The sequence below is a fragment of the Coregonus clupeaformis genome, chromosome 36 (assembly GCF_020615455.1).
Source record: "Coregonus clupeaformis isolate EN_2021a chromosome 36, ASM2061545v1, whole genome shotgun sequence".
NCBI classification, from domain to species: Eukaryota; Metazoa; Chordata; class Actinopteri; order Salmoniformes; family Salmonidae; genus Coregonus; species Coregonus clupeaformis.
The window spans coordinates 42,063,116-42,081,953 of record NC_059227.1 but is presented as its reverse complement, the minus strand read 5'-3'; the positions used below and the strand labels follow the sequence as shown (position 1 = coordinate 42,081,953).

General features: G+C 40.8%; 1 protein-coding gene across 1 annotated transcript in view; it reads right to left on the bottom strand.

The window, feature by feature from the left end:
• LOC121560976 (FH2 domain-containing protein 1) overlaps window positions 1–18,554 on the bottom strand; it is a 43,142-nt gene extending 24,588 nt beyond the window's left edge. Inside the window, 6 exon segments of the mRNA XM_045211221.1 lie at window positions 2,861–2,961; window positions 3,636–3,721; window positions 5,685–5,787; window positions 9,585–9,610; window positions 9,612–9,648; window positions 18,286–18,554. Of these exon segments, the coding sequence (XP_045067156.1) occupies window positions 2,861–2,961; window positions 3,636–3,721; window positions 5,685–5,787; window positions 9,585–9,610; window positions 9,612–9,648; window positions 18,286–18,554 (622 nt within the window).
• Window positions 18,555–18,838: the final 284 nt, after the last annotated feature.

The following is an 18,838-nucleotide window of genomic DNA, read 5'->3' as shown; positions in this document are numbered from 1 at the left end:
GGATCAAATACTTTTGTCCCTCACTGTATCTGTATAAACAGTATGTACAGTGGGGAGAACAAGTATTTGATACACTGCCGATTATGCAGGTTTTCCTACTTACAAAGCATGTAGAGGTCTGTAATTTTTATCATAGGTACACTTCAACTGTGAGAGACGCATCACATTTGATCACCTGCCAACCAGTAAGAATTCCGGCTCTCACAGACCTGTTAGTTCTTCTTTAAGAAGCCCTCCTGTTCTCCACTCATTAACTGTATTAACTGCACCTGTTTGAACTCGTTACCTGTATAAAAGACACCTGTCCACACAATCAAACAGACTCCAACCTCTCCACAATGGCCAAGACCAGAGAGCTGTGTAAGGACATCAGGGATACAATTGTAGACCTGCACAAGGCTGGGATGGGCTACAGGACAATAGGCAAGCAGCTTGGTGAGAAGGCAACAACTGTTGGCGCAATTATTAGAAAATGGAAGAAGTTCAAGATGACGGTCAATCACCTTCGGTCTAGGGCTCTATGCAAGATCTCACCTCGTGGGGCATCAATGATCATGAGGAAGGTGAGGGATCAGCCCAGAACTACACGGCAGGACCTGGTCAATGATCTGAAGAGAGCTGGGACCACAGTCTCAAAGAAAACCATTAGTAACACACTATGCCGTCATGGATTAAAATCCTGCAGTGCACGCAAGGTCCCCCTGCTCAAGCCAGCGCATGTCCAGGCCCGTCTGAAGTTTGCCAATGACCATCTGGATGATCCAGAGGTGGATTGGGAGTAGGTCATGTGGTCTGATGAGACAAAAATAGAGCTTTTTGGTCTAAACTCCACTCGCCGTGTTTGGAGGAAGAAGATGGATGAGTACAACCCCAAGAACACCATCCCAACCGTGAAGCATGGAGGTGGAAACATCATTCTTTGGGGATGCTTTTCTGCAAAGGGGACAGGACGACTGCACCGTATTGAGGGGAGGATGGATGGGGTCATGTATCGCGAGATCTTGGCCAACAACCTCCTTCCCTCAGTAAGAGCATTGAAGATGGGTCGTGGCTGGGTCTTCCAGCATGACAACGACCCGAAACACACAGCCAGGGCAACTAAGGAGTGGCTCCGTAAGAAGCATCTCAAGGTCCTGGAGTGGCCTAGCCAGTCTCCAGACCTGAACCCAATAGAAAATCTTTGGAGGGAGCTGAAAGTCCGTATAGCCCAACGACAGCCCCGAAACCTGAAGGATCTGGAGAAGGTCTGTATGGAGGAGTGGGCCAAAATCCCTGCTACAGTGTGTGCAAACCTGGTCAAGACCTACAGGAAACGTACGATCTCTGTAATTGCAAACAAAGGTTTCTGTACCAAATATTAAGTTCTGCTTTTCTGATGTATCAAATACTTATGTCATGCAATAAAATGCTAATTAATTACTTAAAAATCATACAGTGTGATTTTCTGGATTTTGTTTTAGATTCCGTCTCTCACAGTTGAAGTGTACCTATGATAAAATTACAGACCTCTACATGCTTTGTAAGTAGGAAAACCTGCAAAATCGGCAGTGTATCAAATACTTGTTCTCCCCACTGTATCTTACTATCTCTGTATCTCTGTATGTACATGTCTCTTCATTGCATGAACCCCAATCTCTGTCATTAACCTGAAAACCTTTGGGACCAAAATTATTTTTTAAATCATTTAGTTCTGAACAGAACAAGTTCTGAACCGGTTAGAACCAAAAAAAAAGTACTGGTTTATATTGTTTCTTTCTGTTCCTTTTTAAACCTCTCAAATATATATATATATTTTTTTACATTTAGCTCAACATTAAATTACTTCACCAATCAGTGCGGATAGAGCAACTTGCTGTGGTGCAGGTAAGCAATTTAATCTGTATAGGAAAGTCCTTAAGAGCAAATTGTATTTTGCCGTACCTGCATGGTTTAATCATAATGAAAGACAAACATACACACTGTGCTGCCAAGTCATAGTGCAGGGCACGAGATGCAACTGACATTTTGAGGGTGAGAAAAGAGCGAGAGAGGATGGCGGAAGCTTGCATTGAAGCGCTGGGCATCTTGTTATGTTACACATTATCTCAATTAGGCCCACATAATTATACCTACGGAGGAGCGGCTTCTATGGAGGAACTTTGAATGTCTTTGTACTTCCGAGTTGGTTTAACGTTGGACCAGAGAAAACGTTAGCTAGAATTAAAAACACTTCTTAACTTTTGTAGCTAATCAATCCAATGTGAAACGATAACTATAGTATCTTAACTAGCATTGAAAAAGTCAATCCATTCTTCTCTAATTAAACATCTCTCCCTAACTTCTGAATTACGCTTGTAACTTCGTCAATAGACTACAGTAACCTATGCTTCAGATGGGAGGGGCAGGTAGCCTACACACACGCTGGCAAAGATTTCCAGTTGGTAGGCAGAAGCCGGAATACGTTTCTGAGTGACAGAGTGAGGGCTTTACATAGGCGCTTTGTTGCGATTTTTGTCGGACTGTTAGAAAATGCCCTGAACATAATGTTATTAACCGGTTCCCATGCTTTTAAAATAACAGTTCTGTACCGGAACAGTATAGATCACTTTTGTTTCGGTTTGGGTTCTGTTCCTCAAATAATTGTGATATTTTCCGGTTTTCGGTTCTATTCCCTGAACCGGTTCCAAACCTTACCTGCATCTATCACTCATCTACTTTATATCTCTGTCCGAATACAGCGGCAGCTCAGATGACAGGCACGCACCGCACACACACACACACCGGGTCCTTGTCACACCTCAGCGCTGCGACTCTGATATCTGGGTCACCAGCCGATGGTGTGTGGCAGCGCCAGCGGGCGGTTATGTGTCATCATCATTACCTTTGGTGGCCACGCGGATGACATCGATCTCATGGCTCATCATGGCGCAGGACGGAAAGAACTCCTCGCGCAGGACCATGGCCTCGATGCGCACCTCAAATCTGGCAGGGGCGACAGAGAACAGGGGGTGTCAGATTCACTGGCACAGGGAACAGAATAGTACAGTTTGCTATACAACTCCAGGCACTCGGTCTCGAGGGCCAGAGCACTGCTGTTTTTCATTCTTTCCTAATCAGGTACTGATTTACACTTGGCCTTGATCAATTAACTACCAGGGAGAAAAGAAAACCAGCAGAAGCTCAGCCCTCGAAGGGCAGTAGAATAGACCTGAGGTACAGTATCATTTACTGCACACCTGTTTATTTAAATGAAATAAGTACTCAGTCAATTTCTCAAACCTGCACAATTTTGCTATAGCATATAACCATTCATTTTCCTTTTGAGCAAATTAAATTTCAGAATGAACAGTTGTGGTAGGTAGACTCATGGAGTTATGCTTAAAATGGCTGATTTGATTGATAAGTGAATCAAGATTTGATTGATTCATGCAGTAACAGGGACGGACAGGGTCCCATGTTTTTCCTCAAGGCCCCCACAACGGCCCATTTATTTTGTTGAGGCCCTCTTTATTAGGCAAATATTGATTGTTCTGCACAACAACAACAACAAAAAGATTTAGACCGGCCCTCATTAGGCTAAAGATGGACCAGCATTTGTCCAAACTGCCCTATTGCCAATCCGTTTTTGTGCTGTAATACCAATGCGTGCAGCTTACCGAGGCACCTGGATCAACAGGTACATGAAGGAGTCTGCCAGAGTCAGTTTGCTGGAGTCCCCTTTGAACGCCCTCAGTTTCTTTACCTGTGGATATGACAATAAATATACAAACATGTTCCTGTGTGGCTCAGTTGGTAGAGCATGGTGCTTGCAAACTCGGGATCATGAGTTCGATTCCCACTGGGGCCACCCATATGAAAATGTATGCACACATGACTGATTGTCACTTTTAATGAAAGCGTCTGCTAAATGGCATAAAAATTATATTGTGCTCCAATATGTGCAATCCATAAGAACCCAACCTCAACAACACAAATGTACCTAAAAAATGTGATGATGTACACAGTAATTTATAAAATGTCTGTCATTAAATCATTGAATTATTGTGCTCCATCCATTTCAGAATGATTTACAGGTATTTCTATCATAGATATAGAGGAAACCTATGCTAGCTGGGTTGTGCTAGTATCCTATTCAAAAACTGTGGTGCATTGCTTAGCTGGTACATTGTGTTCTCTCTCCCTTTCTCTGTCATTTACTCTCCCCCTCTCTCTATCTTTCTTTCACTCTTTCTCCCTCACACACACACACACATACACTACCAGTCAAAAGTTTGGACACGCCAACTCATTAAAGGGTTTTTCTTTATTTTTTTAACAGTTTTTTACATTGTAGAATAATAGTGAAGACATCAAAACTATGAAATAACACATGGAATCATGTACTAACCAAAAGGGTGTTAAATAAATAAAGGTAGTCACCTGGAATGCATTTCAATTAACAGGTATACCTTCTTAAAAGTTAATTTGTGGAATTGATTTCCTTCTTAATGCGTTTGAGCCAATCAGTTGTGTTGTGACAAGGTAGGGGGGGTATACAGAAGATAGCCTTATTTGGTAAAAGACCAAGTCCATATTATGGCAATAACAGCTCAAATAAGTAAAGAGAAACGACAGCCCAGCATTACTTTAAGACATGAAGGTCAGTCAAAACGGAAAATGTCAAGAACTTTGAACGTTTCTTCAAGTGCAGTCGCAAAAACCATCAAGCGCTACGATGAAACTGGCTCTCATGAGGACTGCCACAGGAAAGGAAGACCCAGAGTTACCTCTGCTGCAGAAGATAAGTTCATTAGAGTTAACTGCACCTCAGATTGCAGCCTAAATAAATGCTTCACAGTGTTCAAGTAACAGACACATCTCAACGAGCAATGGACATTAGACCGGTGGAAATGTATCCTTTGGTCTGGAGTCCAAATTTGAGATTTTTGGTTCCAACCACTGTGTCTTTGTGAGACGCGGTGTGGGTGAACGGATAATCTCTGCATGTGTCGTTCCCACTGTAAACCATGGAGGAGGAGGTGTTATGGTGTGGGGGTGCTTTGCTGGTGACACTGTCTGTGATTTATTTAGAATTCAAGGGACACTTAACCAGCATCGCTATCACAGCATTCTGCAGCGATACGCCATCCCATCTGGTTTGGGCTTAGTGGGACTATCATTTGTTTTTCAACAGGACAATGACCCAACACACCTCCAGGCTGTGGAAGGGCTATTTTACCAAGAAGGAGAGTGATGGAGTGCTGCATCAGAGTGATGGAGTGCTGCATCAGATGACCTGGCCTCCACAATCCTCCCGACCTCCAACCCAATTGAGATGGTTTGGGATGAGCCGGAAGGCAGAGTGAAGGAAAAGCAGCCAACAAGTGCTCACCATATGTGGGAACTCTTTCAAGACTGTTGGAAAAGCATTCCAGGTGAAGCTGGTTGAGAGAATGCCAAGAGTGTGCAAAGCTGTCATCAAGGCAAAGGGTGGCTATTTGAAGAAGTTTAACACTTTTCTGGTTACTACAAGATTCCATATGTGTTATTTCATAGTTTTGATGTCTTCACTATTATTCTACAATGTAAAGAAATAGTAAAACAAAATAAAAAAAACTTGAATGAGTAGGTGTGTCCAAACTTTTGACTGGTACTGTACATACCACACACACCCACACCCACACCCACACCCACACCCACACCCACACACACACACACACACACACCTCTTCAGACTCAGGCAGGAGTTTGAGCAGGTCTTTGAGGAGTTCAGCTCTGTACAGCTTGCCGTCTCCCTGGCGAATGTCCTCAACGATGGAGTGATTGGACCTGGATGAGATGGACACAGTGATAACCGTTATAGTGCATTATGATGCGGTTATAATGCATGGCAAGATTTGTGTAAGCATGTACAGTATGACCCCATTATAATATCTTATTATCATCTCATAAGGATCCTGACTGAATAAAAGCAATTTTTAGTCGGTTGACAATTTGCTGCGTAGTGACTTAACGTACTATAAGCTTTGTTATAAGAGGCTCTTACTCGCTCGCATTATACCCGTCAGTTAAAGAAACACAACATATTATACACCTTATAATAGAATAACCTAAAGGCTCATAATAAACAAGTTATAAAGCCTTATACCCATTGGTTGAAATGGTACCGAGACAGTTAGCTCAGTTCATTGGTAAACAGCACAGGCTCTCACTCTCTGTCTGCACAGAGCAGTAAATCCAGCCCTTCCTCACATAGGCACCCCGATGTGTGAGCCCGATGCCCAGGCCTGAGGTGGATCTATGAGCCATGGGACTGGAGAATCCATTAATTGAAAGGGGTTCGGGAGATGCGGTGGGAGCCCGTGCAACTGCAACACCATGCCGCTAATTCAGTAAGAATGCATTCTGTGGAAATTGGGTTGTGTCATATCAAATCAGGGGGAATCACTTAAAATATGATATTCTCATTGGAGGTCAACTGAAAGGGGAGAATGTATGTTTGAAATGTCTAGTTAGCCTAGTTAGCATTATAAACCTGCCTCTTTTCTGCATTCAAGATTCCCATCGACATGAATAATGAATAACATACTGTAAGTAGTTAGAGTTACTGTTGGCAACATGCTAGAGTAGAACAGCTGGAGGTGACGATAGCCACATGCAACAAATTTGTCTGTGAGTGACAATATACTGTACTGCACTAGCGACTGTGTTACATAAACGAAAGTGTCCAAATCCAGTGTGGACGAGGCAGTGTTGATAGGTGCTCTTGTGATAAGAGTCAAATGCAATGGAAATATCAGGGGGAGCCATGCAAAACGTCCTATGAGATCAGCCCTCTGGCCCCGTGCACACTTATACAACTGATGTAAAACGCATTTGGCACAACCGTTGTGATACAAGGGAGAGTTTTTCAGAACAAAAATAATTACACAAGCGTTGTGGAGACACCGCACAATGGTTGCGTAAACATTTTTGTGCAAACTCTCCATTAGTATCACAAAAATATAAATATCAGTTGAATCACACCCATTGTGTCAAATGTGTTGTACATCAGTTGTACAAGCTGAGTGTATACAGTACATGCTCTGTGCTGGCCTGCAAATCCCGAGCTACAACTCTCTCCCAGTCTACCACCCCACAGCGAGTTAGCATTAGCCACTCCAGATTGCTTATGTAACACTAGACTGTACTTCTTCTGCAGGCCATCATGTCCCCACACCATACTTATTAACTGTGTGTCTGAGCTGAGGAGAGCACTGCCAGTCACACACACACTGAATAATACAGTATATGCCCGGTAAGGCTGGGTAAATAAATACTTTGATTAGAAAGTAAGGGTTTCTAGGGGTTTTTCATTAAAAGTACTGCTGTATAAAGCATGGAGATTATAGGGCGAGATTAGTCTAATCCTTATTTATACTTTACATTTGTTATGCTAACGCAAGAACGCAATTAACTATGCAAAATGGCGATCCTGTAGTTGCGTCAATTTACAAAATGGCGTTGCTGCACACGTTTGCATATTTTTTGCTATGAAAAGAAGCATGGACATCCAATTTGTGTAGCTAAATCTTTATTTGATTTGTGTACACGTAAGGTATAAATTAGGCCTAAAACACTTGAATAGGATAGAATCTATGTAAAGCTTGGAGCTTGGGGGCTTTCATACAAGGGACTCTGATCCCTATGTGAGTTTTCAAGTCTTAGACGAGTCAACATTACAAGTAACTTAATTACGATACCGCCATGCCCTTCGTGGTCAACCCAGTTTTGACAAAGTTGAATACAGAATCGGGAACCTTCATCAACTGGCTTTTGTTGGCATTTAGGGAAATTGTAGCCTGCGAACACTGTTTCTGCATCCAACTGTACAGCAGTGTTGCCTTGCCAAATAAGACAATGACAAGCATAAACAGATTGGCAAACAAGCTAGAATTTACCCAAAGGATTTCAATAGCATTTTGATTTAAACACTATACTGTCATGGCAGTTATATTACAATAAAGTATCGTCCTATAGAGTAGTAGGTTTCGATAATATTACTTAGTGATCTGAGTTTGGATTAATTCAGAATTGTCTTGATTGGCTTCAGTCACTGAAATGCTGAATCATTGAGCACTTCAATCTGAGCGCAAGGTAGGTCACCTTGGGAGTTGGGACCATTTAGCATTTGAGCTACGTTGTTTCGCAATGGAAAAAGTCAGACAGATAAAATAAAGCAAAGCTGTTCTGATTACTCTGGTGACCAGTGGGAACTGAGCTGGACTGTCCACTAAGCACCTGGTTGCTGAGACAGTACAGAGAAACAGATGAATAACGCAAATATGTTACACACGAAAGTGCGCTGGGAGCATGCAATGCACACACCTGCACAGGATAGACACAAAAACACACACACACATAAACATCTGCACAAACACGCATGCACATACAAACACAGGACACGTGTTCGGGTACACACAAATAAAGGTCACTCATAGGTCATGCTGTGAACAACAGTTGCAACAGGCACAGACAGTACATACTAGTTGTACTGTAATTGTACCTCGCCCACTATTGAAATACCCCTAACCCAGTGGTTCTCAATCCTGGTCCTAGGGACCCAAAGGGGTACACATTTTTATTGCCGTAGCAAAATCAGAACTCATCATCAAGCTTTGATGATTTGAATCAGGTTTGTAGTGCTGAGGAAAAAACAAAAATGTGCACCCCTTTGGGTCCTCAGGACCAGGATTGAGATACCACTTGCCCTAACCCATTGACAACTATACAGGGGCGGCAGGTAGCCTAGCAGTTAGAGCGTTGGGCCTGAGTAATCAAAGGTCGCTGGTTTGAATCCCCAAGCTGACTAGGTGAAACATCTGCTGATGTGCCCTTGAGCAAGGCACATATTGTAAATAGGTTAAGAACTTTTGTGAAAGAGCACAGTTTGAAAGATATGGCATATAAAAGCAAACCAGATGGACATCATGAAAATGATCAGAGAGGTTGAGGGTAGAGAAAGTTCAGGAGTAAAAATAAACCAAATGATCTATTGTAAAATTGACTGTGTCCATAAAATGTATATAGTATGTATAAGCTGGAAGTGAGGCCTAGGCGTTGTTGTTCACTAGTAATAAATAAAATATATTTAAAAAGGATATGTATATATATGTATGTATATGTATTTACTATGTGTATGTATGTATGTATGTATGCGTATGTATTTATTTGTATATATATATATATATTTGCAAAATATATATGGGGGATTGGAAGTGATGCAGACAATTACGTTGATGGAAGTTACAATCTATCTGCAATATTAAAACTTATCTAGCCCCTAAAAAAATAGAAATAAAATAAAAAGACACTTAACCCTAATTGCTCCTGTAAATCGCTCTGGATAAGAGTGTCTGCTAAATGACTAAAATGTAAATACAGAAAAAGCCTCACACACAGACATCTATGCACACGTGACATTATACCCAAGTGGTCAGCCTAGCGTTCTACGGACTAAGGCGCGCCACTTAAAACCAGTTACACAATGGCGTCGTGTTTCTCTCCTCAGGCCGATCGGTGGAATTTTATCCACGCTTTATGTAAACTAATCTAACAGAACTGGAGGAAGGAGGAGGAAGACATACTTCTTGAACTGCTTGAGGAAAATGCCCCACGTTCATGCCCCGCTTTGGAGTCCAGAATGCTGATCTGAGAACAGTAGAAAGAGAGGAACACGATTCAGTACAGGAGGGATACATGTGGGAATGATGGTGATGCTAGATTAGGGTTGCAAAGCTACCGTAATTTACCAAAGTTACCAGGATCTTCAGTAATTTTGGTAAATAACAGGTAATCTATGGCAATCTTCCTAGATATTGCTGCACTGTCGGAACTGAAGCACAAGCATTTTGCTACACTCGCAATAACATCAGCTAACCATGTGTCATGTGACCAATACATTTGATTTGATTTGAATCTACACTCCGAGTATACAAAACATTAAGAACACCTGCTCTTTCCATGACATACACTGACCAGGGGGTGAATCCAGGTGAAAGCTATGATCCCTTATTGATGTCACTTGTTAAATCAGTGTAGATGAAGGGAAGGAGACAGGTTAAAGAAGGATTTTTAAGCCTTGAGACAATTGAGACATGGATTTTGTATGTGTGCCTGTAGGAGGGTGAATGGGCAAGACACAAAGTAAGTGCCTTTGAACGTGGTATGGTATATAACTTTTTCAAAACTGTATTCATGTATAGTATTATTTTTGTATATCTGTGTCCATATTGTCCATGAGTTTCAAGTGGATAGACCATATGGATAAAGAGAAAATAGCCTAATTAATGAAAAAATAAACAGCTAATCAACAATGGTAATCCCAGCCTGGGATAACTATAGTTTTAAATATAGTTAAATACTATGGGGTTGACTAAGGCTTTGGAGGTGACTAAGGCTATTTGAATACAGATTCCAAAAAATGACTACTTTTTAAAAATAGTTGATTACAGATCTGAGAAAGCAACTACTTTTTTAAAATATTTGAATACAGATCTCAGGAAGTGACTATTTTTCAGAAACTATTGGATTGGCTGCCTTCAACTAATGGCAGGGTTGGAACTGCATATTGAAGATAGAGAAAATAGAACGAATAGAACACAATTTCCTATACTATTCCAATCTTTCTGAGTCATATTTGATCTACACAATACATTTCTATCTAAACATTCTGTAAATGTCCATTCTCCTGAATGTCCATTGCCCCTCGGGTGTAAATAATCAAGTCAAACAAAACCAAATATATTTTGTACAGGTAAGTATGACTCTTTCAACATTTGTATTTGTATTTATTAGGGATCCCCATTAGCTCTCATTACTCTTCCAACATACCACGAAAAAGGTTTGAAAGCTGCAACTCTTCCAACTACTCTTCCAACATGCCACTGAAAGGGTTGAAAGCTGCAATTAATTGGTTGATGATACCTGAAAATACTGCAGAGAAATTAAAAGGCATTTGCAAACATTGCAAACAGCAATTTGAATGGTTAGCAAAAACAACCGAAACTCTTTGTCCATCTGAGTGGAAGTGTTCTTGTTTCAAACATACTATACCAGGGTTCCCCAATTACATTCAGCCGTGGGACGATTTTTCCTTGAGCGGGTGGTCGAGGGACTGGAACATAATTATAAATAATTTGTACATTGCACATTTTGACTGCATGAATCCCAAACTGATGTAGTATTTGACAAAAACAGAATCATTTCAAACCTTGATTACATTGAGATACGATCACATATGCCTCACTATTTATGCGTGGAAATACTTGGGAACAGATTTCCTAAATTAAAATCACATTGAGCTGATTTACAGGTGATTTTACAGTATTTTATGTCCACCCCTTATTGGGGAACTCTGCACTATACCATCTCTAAAGGGCTAGTTTAGAATATAAAAAAACATGATTTCCCATTTACCTTGGCTGTAGTCGATTCAAGACGGCAGTTTTCTGATATTTTGTTTCCTTGGACACTTAATAGCCATATTGTGTTACTTTTAGCATTCTCAGTTACACTTAACATTAAACTGTTCTTGTGCCTGTGTAATAAAACTGTAATTACTTTTGGAGAAACATTTTATTAGCATGTTACTTAATACTTTGGTAATTGCATTTTAATTGCATAGCAATGGGGTGAGAGTTTTTCTACTGTACACAAAGAGAGGAATAATCACTGTTCCTTATTTTCCCACTTATAACGCGATTTACAAAGTCTATGTAATGAAAATTATGAAAATATATTTGTTAGTTATTTTGAAGCTGCAAAAGTGGTATACTCTAATGTTGAGGTGATTCCATGTCCCTCATATTTAATTATAAGGTATAGGCTATATTAGGATTCATATCTGAGAGCCCTTCAAACCATGTGCTAATGATAATATATTTAGACTAATTCAACAAACTGTTGTAGTTTTTTGGTTCTTCATCAAATATTTGGCAGCCATCAAATAAATATACTATTTTTCAAATAACTTGCATATATTCAAATACCTTCAAATATTATTTGGTTTTCTGAGAGGTATTCAAAATACTTTCAAATATGATTTGTTTTTCTGAGGCCTGTATTTGAATATCAAAGAAAATAGTTGCCTTTTAGTTGAAACTCTATAAGAGCTATATTCAAGCATTTTGCTAAACCACCAATAACATCTGCTAAATACGTGTATGTGACCAATACAATTTGATTTGATTTGATTAGACTATTTCAAGTATTTTAAAAAGTTTGTATTTTCAAATAAACTACAAAATACAAACAATTTTCCCCAGATCTCGAACTCTTCAAACTTGTTTCACAATCATCTTAAACACCAATGGTGTTCACTAAGTTGATGGTTTATTTTAAGATAATGTTTTACAGCTTTGTTCCGATTCTCTAACCTTCTCCAGAAGTGGGCACTCGTTCTTCATGTATTTAAAAGTATTGGATGACTGCATACATGGCTGAAGTGAGAGTCTGAAATGATTGGTGGCTGTCTGCACTCTTTAAAGTTGCTTTATATCAAATAGTTTGTGTCTGTTATAGAGGCATAGGTTTCAAAATAAGAATACTAGGAGAGATGGCAACCCGCACTGTCACATAACTCCCTCTCCGGCATTCGAGGTCACCGGTCCTGGGATTCATCATGACGCGCACCTGCATCTCATCAGGCACACCTGGACTCAATCACCTTCCTGATTACCTCCCCTATATACGTCACTCCCTTTGGTTCCTTCCTGAAGGCGTTATTGATTCCTGTTCCTGTGTTTGCATGTTTGTACGCTACTCGTGTTTCCTGTTTTGTTCCATTTATTATTAAATTCACTCCCTGTACTTGCTTCCCGACTCCCAGCGTACACGTTACATGCACTCTGTCGAAAAAGTGGACAAATCCAAAACTGAGGCTTTACTGAAAAAATGGAGATGATTTATTAGGACATCATGATGCCCAAGAAGTGCATTGTGCATTAAGGCAATAAATAAATTAAAGGTGAAAAACTAATCAAAAGTTTTGTCATCAAGCCATCATCCCCATTTACACTAGCCTATGGCGAAAGGGATCGTATTAGAGCAAAATAGGGCAGACTTCCTTTTACAATGACTTGGTAAAATCAGTGTGCATTTGAAAATATCTGTTTTCTTCAAACTATTGTCAACTTTGATGGGTTTTAAGAAATTGGGCAACATTGAGGTTTGGTTACATACTGGTGGCACAGACGGGGACATAGATGCCAGCCAGAAGAACTCTGATGCATGTTTTTACTGTACACCTGCCCAGGGCCTGCTGATGAAAATTTGCTGTACAATGGTGCCACAATGAGCTCGTACAATGCATCAGAATGCAGTCTCAGTGATTTGTTTAAATTGTACATGGTCCCTGACAAATGAACTGCATAAAACAATAAAATATGTAATAAAAATACCTTCATAATGCCTATGACTTCCAGTTATTGCGCTAACGCTAGTTAGCATTGGTTCACGGAACTACCTTTAAGTTCCTTCATACTGGACGCAGAGACATCAAAATGGTATCCACTAGTTCATCTGACTCTGGGGAAGTACATGTATATAATGGGCTTCATTTCCCAAATCCCGAAAGTATCCCTTTAAGGTACAGCACCACAAATCCTGGCAGTCTTCTTGGTAAGCAACTCCAGTGTATATTTGGTCTTGTGTTTTAGGTTATTGTCCTTCTGAAAGGTGAATTCATTTCCCACTGTCTGATGGAAAGCAGACTGAACTAGGTTTTCCTCTAGGTTTTCTGTTTCTTTTTATCCTGATAAACTCCCCAGTCCTTAACAATTACAAGCATACCCATAACATGATGCAGTCACCACTATGCTTGAAAATAATGGAAGTGGTACTCAGTAATGTGTTGTATTGGATTTGCCCCAAAACATAAACACTTGGTATTCAGGACAAAAGTTAAATTGCTTTGCCACATTTTTTGCAGTATTACTTTAGTGCAGGGGTGTCAAACTCATTTTAGCTCAGGGGCCACATGGAGGAAAATCTATTCCCAAGAGGGCCGGACCGGCCGTATTGTTTTAATACGATCAACATACAACATAAAGCTGGAGCCTGAGGACAGTGTGTCCAAAATAGTACAAGCACAACATCACTATTAATCATAAAACACGTCAAGTTTATTTGAAAATTCTAAAGAAAAAGAACACACAAACACACAATGCCTCAGTGATTAACAGAACTGTTTCACAGATCACAGAACTATATCAGGGTGTCATTTCTCAGGCAGAAATGTAGATAAAAATAATGAAATCCTGTTCCCCAAACAAGTGCAAGAACCACAGAGTCAAGAATAGGTTAAATATACAAATAAAATAAAATCAATTAAAAACAATAGCACATCAACATAAAAACTTATAAACATAAAGCTGGAGCCTGAGGACAGTGTCCAAAAGCACAACATCACTATTCAATCATAAAACACCTCAAGTTATTTGAAAGTTCTGAGGACAAAAGAACACACAAACACACAATGCCTCAGTGATTCACAGAAGTATATCACACAGATCACAGAACTATATCAGGGTGTCATTTCTCAGGCAGAAATGTAGATAAAAATAATGAAATCCTGTTCCCCAAACAAGTGCAAGAACCACAGAGTCAAGAATAGGTTAAATATACAAATAAAAACAATTAAAAACAATAGCACATCAACATAAAAACATCAACATAAATCTGAAAGCGTTGCTCAAACTCCCGTAACAGTCCCGTTATTTTATCTTTGAACCGCTTCACTGTCTGCCACATGTTGGTTCGCACACATTTTTCAGACAGGGGAAGTGAGCTGCATCACCACCGGCAAATTCGCTCTCCCACAATGGCGCAGCTTCAACTTGAAAGAACGTATGCTGTCATAATACTGCGTGACAACTTTGTTGCGCCCTTGCAGCTGTTTGTTCAAGTTATTCAGGTGCTCTGTAACATCCACCATAAATGCAAGGTCCTGCATCCATTCTGCGGAATGAAATTCTAACACTGGTTTGCCCCTTTTCTTCCATGAACTGTTCAATTTCTTCTCGTAAATCAAAGAAACGCCTCAGCACAGCACCTCGGCTTAACCATCTTACCTCAGTGTGGTGGCAGGCCATAGATGTGGTCTTTCTCTCTGAGAAGGCTGTCAAACTGACGGTGATTCAGGCTTCTGGATCGGATGAAATTAACAGTTTGGATGACCACCTTCATGACGTTATCCATCTTTAATGACTTGCAACACAAAGCCTCCTGGTGCAAAATACAGTGAAAAGTCAAAAAAATCACTTCCTCCATTTGCAGATTGCACTTTCTCTCTGAACTTTGTCACAACGCCTGCTTTTTTCCCGATCATTGAGGCACACCATCTGTAGCCAGGCTGACAGCGTGGGACCAGTCCACTCCGACCCTGTCCAGCAGCACTCCCGGCGAAGTGCGGTAAAAATATCAGCTGCTGTCGTTATATCTGTCATCGGCACCAACTCCACGAACTCCTCGGGTGACGGTCAATGTGTCATCAACTCCAGCGGATGAAAATGGCCAGTTGTGCAACATCTGTAATGTCCGTGCTTTCATCAATTGCAACCCAAACGCAATAAATGACTTTACTTTTTGCTTCAACTGGCTGTCCAAATCCACTGAAAGATCGGAAATCCTGTCTGCAACTGTGTTTCTTGTCAGGCTGATATTTGCAAAAGCCTGCCGCTTTTCAGGGCACACAATCTCCCTGCCTTCATCATGCACTGTTTTTACAAATTCACCCTCACTAAATGGTTTTGAAGCCACTCTCCGATTTCTTAGCAATGAGGTACTACTTTCACTGCAGCGTCACTGATGTCTCGGCTCTGAGTAACACAGACTGCTGTTTCTTCAACCCTCTGTTCATTCCCTTCTCTTATCTCGCTGTCCTTGAAAGTTTCATATTTGTCGGCATGAAGACTCACCTAGTGGCGGGGTTTATTCTTTAACACTGCAACATGCTCTAACACACCAAAATACAATTTCCCATTCAATTCCTGAATCAATGATACCATTTTTCTTGGAACACTCTGCACTCTCTCCACTTTTCTCTTTTTTGACAGAGACATATTGGGGCAATGAGGGTGCCAAAGCACATAATTTAAAAGTAGAACCATAATAAATATCCGGGCAAAACAAACTAGCTCAGTTGGCTGCGTGCTTACCCTACTTACTCTGTATAACAGTTTGCTTCTTAACACAATTCTATTGCGCCATCCAGTGACCAATTGACGTTATTTTATGAATTGCAGCCATTTTATCTTTCAAAAAAATTTTTTTTTAAATCATCTGCGGCGATTACGTTTGCGGGCTGTCTGATCCGGCCCGCTGTTCGTATCGTTTACACCCCTGCTTTAGTGCCTTATTAAAACGAATGCATATTTTTGAATATTTTATTATGTACAGGTTTCCTTCTTTTCACTCTGTCAATTGGTTAGTTTTTAAATCAATCCATGATTGTCACCCCAATACATGTCAGACATGCTTTTAAGTTGTGTACCCAGTAGGTCCCTCAGGTCCTATGTACTGTCCTTTAACTATCCCAAACCCTAGGAACAGAGGCATGGAGATGCAGTCTTTAGTTTTATCCCCCAATAGCCTGCCAGAGACCTGAGGGGTCGATTCATATTTAAAAGATCTTATATTTTTTTACTTTTCTTTTCCTTAGGGTGCTTTTTAGTTGTTCATATGTGTCATTCTTTTGTTTTTTTATCTTATGTTTTTGTGTATATATTTCTTTAATTTTCATTGTTTTTTATTAGTTTTTCCTTCCATTCGCTGCATTCCATGTCTGAAATGTGCTGTATAAATAAAGGTTATTTATTTGATTTATTTAGTATTGTGGAGTTACATTTATATTCATCCTCAGTTTTCTCCTATCAAACCATTAACTTTCTCTGTTTTAAATCACCATTGGCCTCGTGGTGAAATCCTGATCGTTTCCTTCCTCTCAGGCAACTGAGTCAGGAAGGATGCCTGTATCTTTGTAGTGACTGAGTTATTATCACCATCCAAAATAATTAATAACTTCACCATCTCAAAAGGATATTCAATGTCTGCTTTTTAAATTTTTCCCATCTCAATGGTCCCTTTAGCATTCAAACCTCCATGTATTCTTTGTGGTTGAATCGTTTGAAATTCACTTCTTACTCTTACAATATATTATGGGATTACAGAGATGATATCATTCAAAAATCATGTTAAACACTATTATTGCACACAGAGTGAGTCCATGCAACTTATTATGTATTGTTAGCACATTTCTCTCCTGAACTTATTTAGGCTTGCCATAACAAAGGGTTTGAATACTTATTGACTCAAACATTTCGTTTTCATTTCATAATTAATTTGTAAACAATTTCTAAAAACATCATTCCATTTGACATTTGTATTGTGTTGCCTACAATCTCAATTAAATCCATTTTAAATTCGGCTGCTAACACAACAAAATGTGTCAAGGTTGTGAATACTTTCTGACGGCACTGTATGTCCTTACGTCACACTCAAAAGGAGCTCTCAGGAGTAGTGCGTAGCATGTTGCTATATTTGGAGTCCCTTGAGGCATGATTTGTCTACAGCCAGTTTCCCTCCAGGTTGCTCAACTGTCAAACTCTGACATTACTTCACTAAGCTCACGTGGGTATCTTTACTCTTCATTTCGGGGTATACAATGATTTACACTATGCTCCCATCCCTTACGTTTCCTGTTTCGAGATATCCATGCCGTACAATTGGCTTTTGTATCGGTTACATTATTTCCATCCCTCAACAAAGCTGAGTTGTGCTGTGCTGTGAAGTGGTTCTTAAGCTTGTGTTCTGTGATAATACTACTTCAAAATACTTTGATTCGTTCGTGTACATTACATAGTGTCTTCTTACTTGTCTTGTTTCAATTTATGTTTTGTTGTATTGTTTTTACTACGGAAGTCAAACTGCCATACCACCCGTCAATCCTTAGTCATGTTACGCAACCCAAAACTCATTGTTAAGCACATTATACTGCTACGTCTTTTTCTAGTGAAGTGGACCTACCAACACTCTCTCCTAATTCCTAAATAAACAGTCAGAGCTTATCCCCATCCATCGTTCACAATCCACCCATCAACTCACCTCGTCTTGTTCTCCTTGAAGGACCTGACCGGGTGATGCGGCTGAGAGATCCGCCCGGTCGCGGCCACACCTCCCTGTCCCTGCACTTCCTCCTGCTGGCCAACAGCTCCTCCACCCGGGCTCCGTCATCTGGGTACTGCTGCTGGCAGCGCTGCCGCCATGGTCCGGATCTTGGGCTGCCCGCACCTTCTCCTCCCGGGATGGGCTTCCAAAAAAGCTCCCCCCGCCTCTCGCACACCGTGGCTGGAGGGGGGGTTGGTGGTGGGAGGGCGTTTGGGGGCGGGGGTGGTGGTGGCGGTGGGGCGTAGTGGTGGGGTAGTGTGGTGGGGTGCAGGGGGGTTCATTGGGGAGGGGAGGGGGGGAGTGGAGGGGGGGGGGGTGTGGCCCGACATTGGGGAGAGGGTCGGGGGTGGTGCTGGCGGTGGTGGCAGCGCTGCTGCAGCTCTCTGTCTCATTGATCGCTGACTCTTCTCATAACACGCATCCCACTAGCCTTCTGGGGTGGGGCCTATTCCTGTGAGAGGAGCCAGTGCGTCAGTTTGAAGTAGCCCAATCACTAACCTTTCCCACTTAACTAAGTTATTCTATTCGAAGATTATAACTTCTGTGGTTTTAAAAACAAATATCCGTCATTATCCAAAATATAGAGCACTCACTTTCCCTAGGATGAGATATATTTGCTGTCCTATCTCCAGTCACGGGGTTAGCGCATGCCCTCTGATTCCGTCTGTCTCCATCT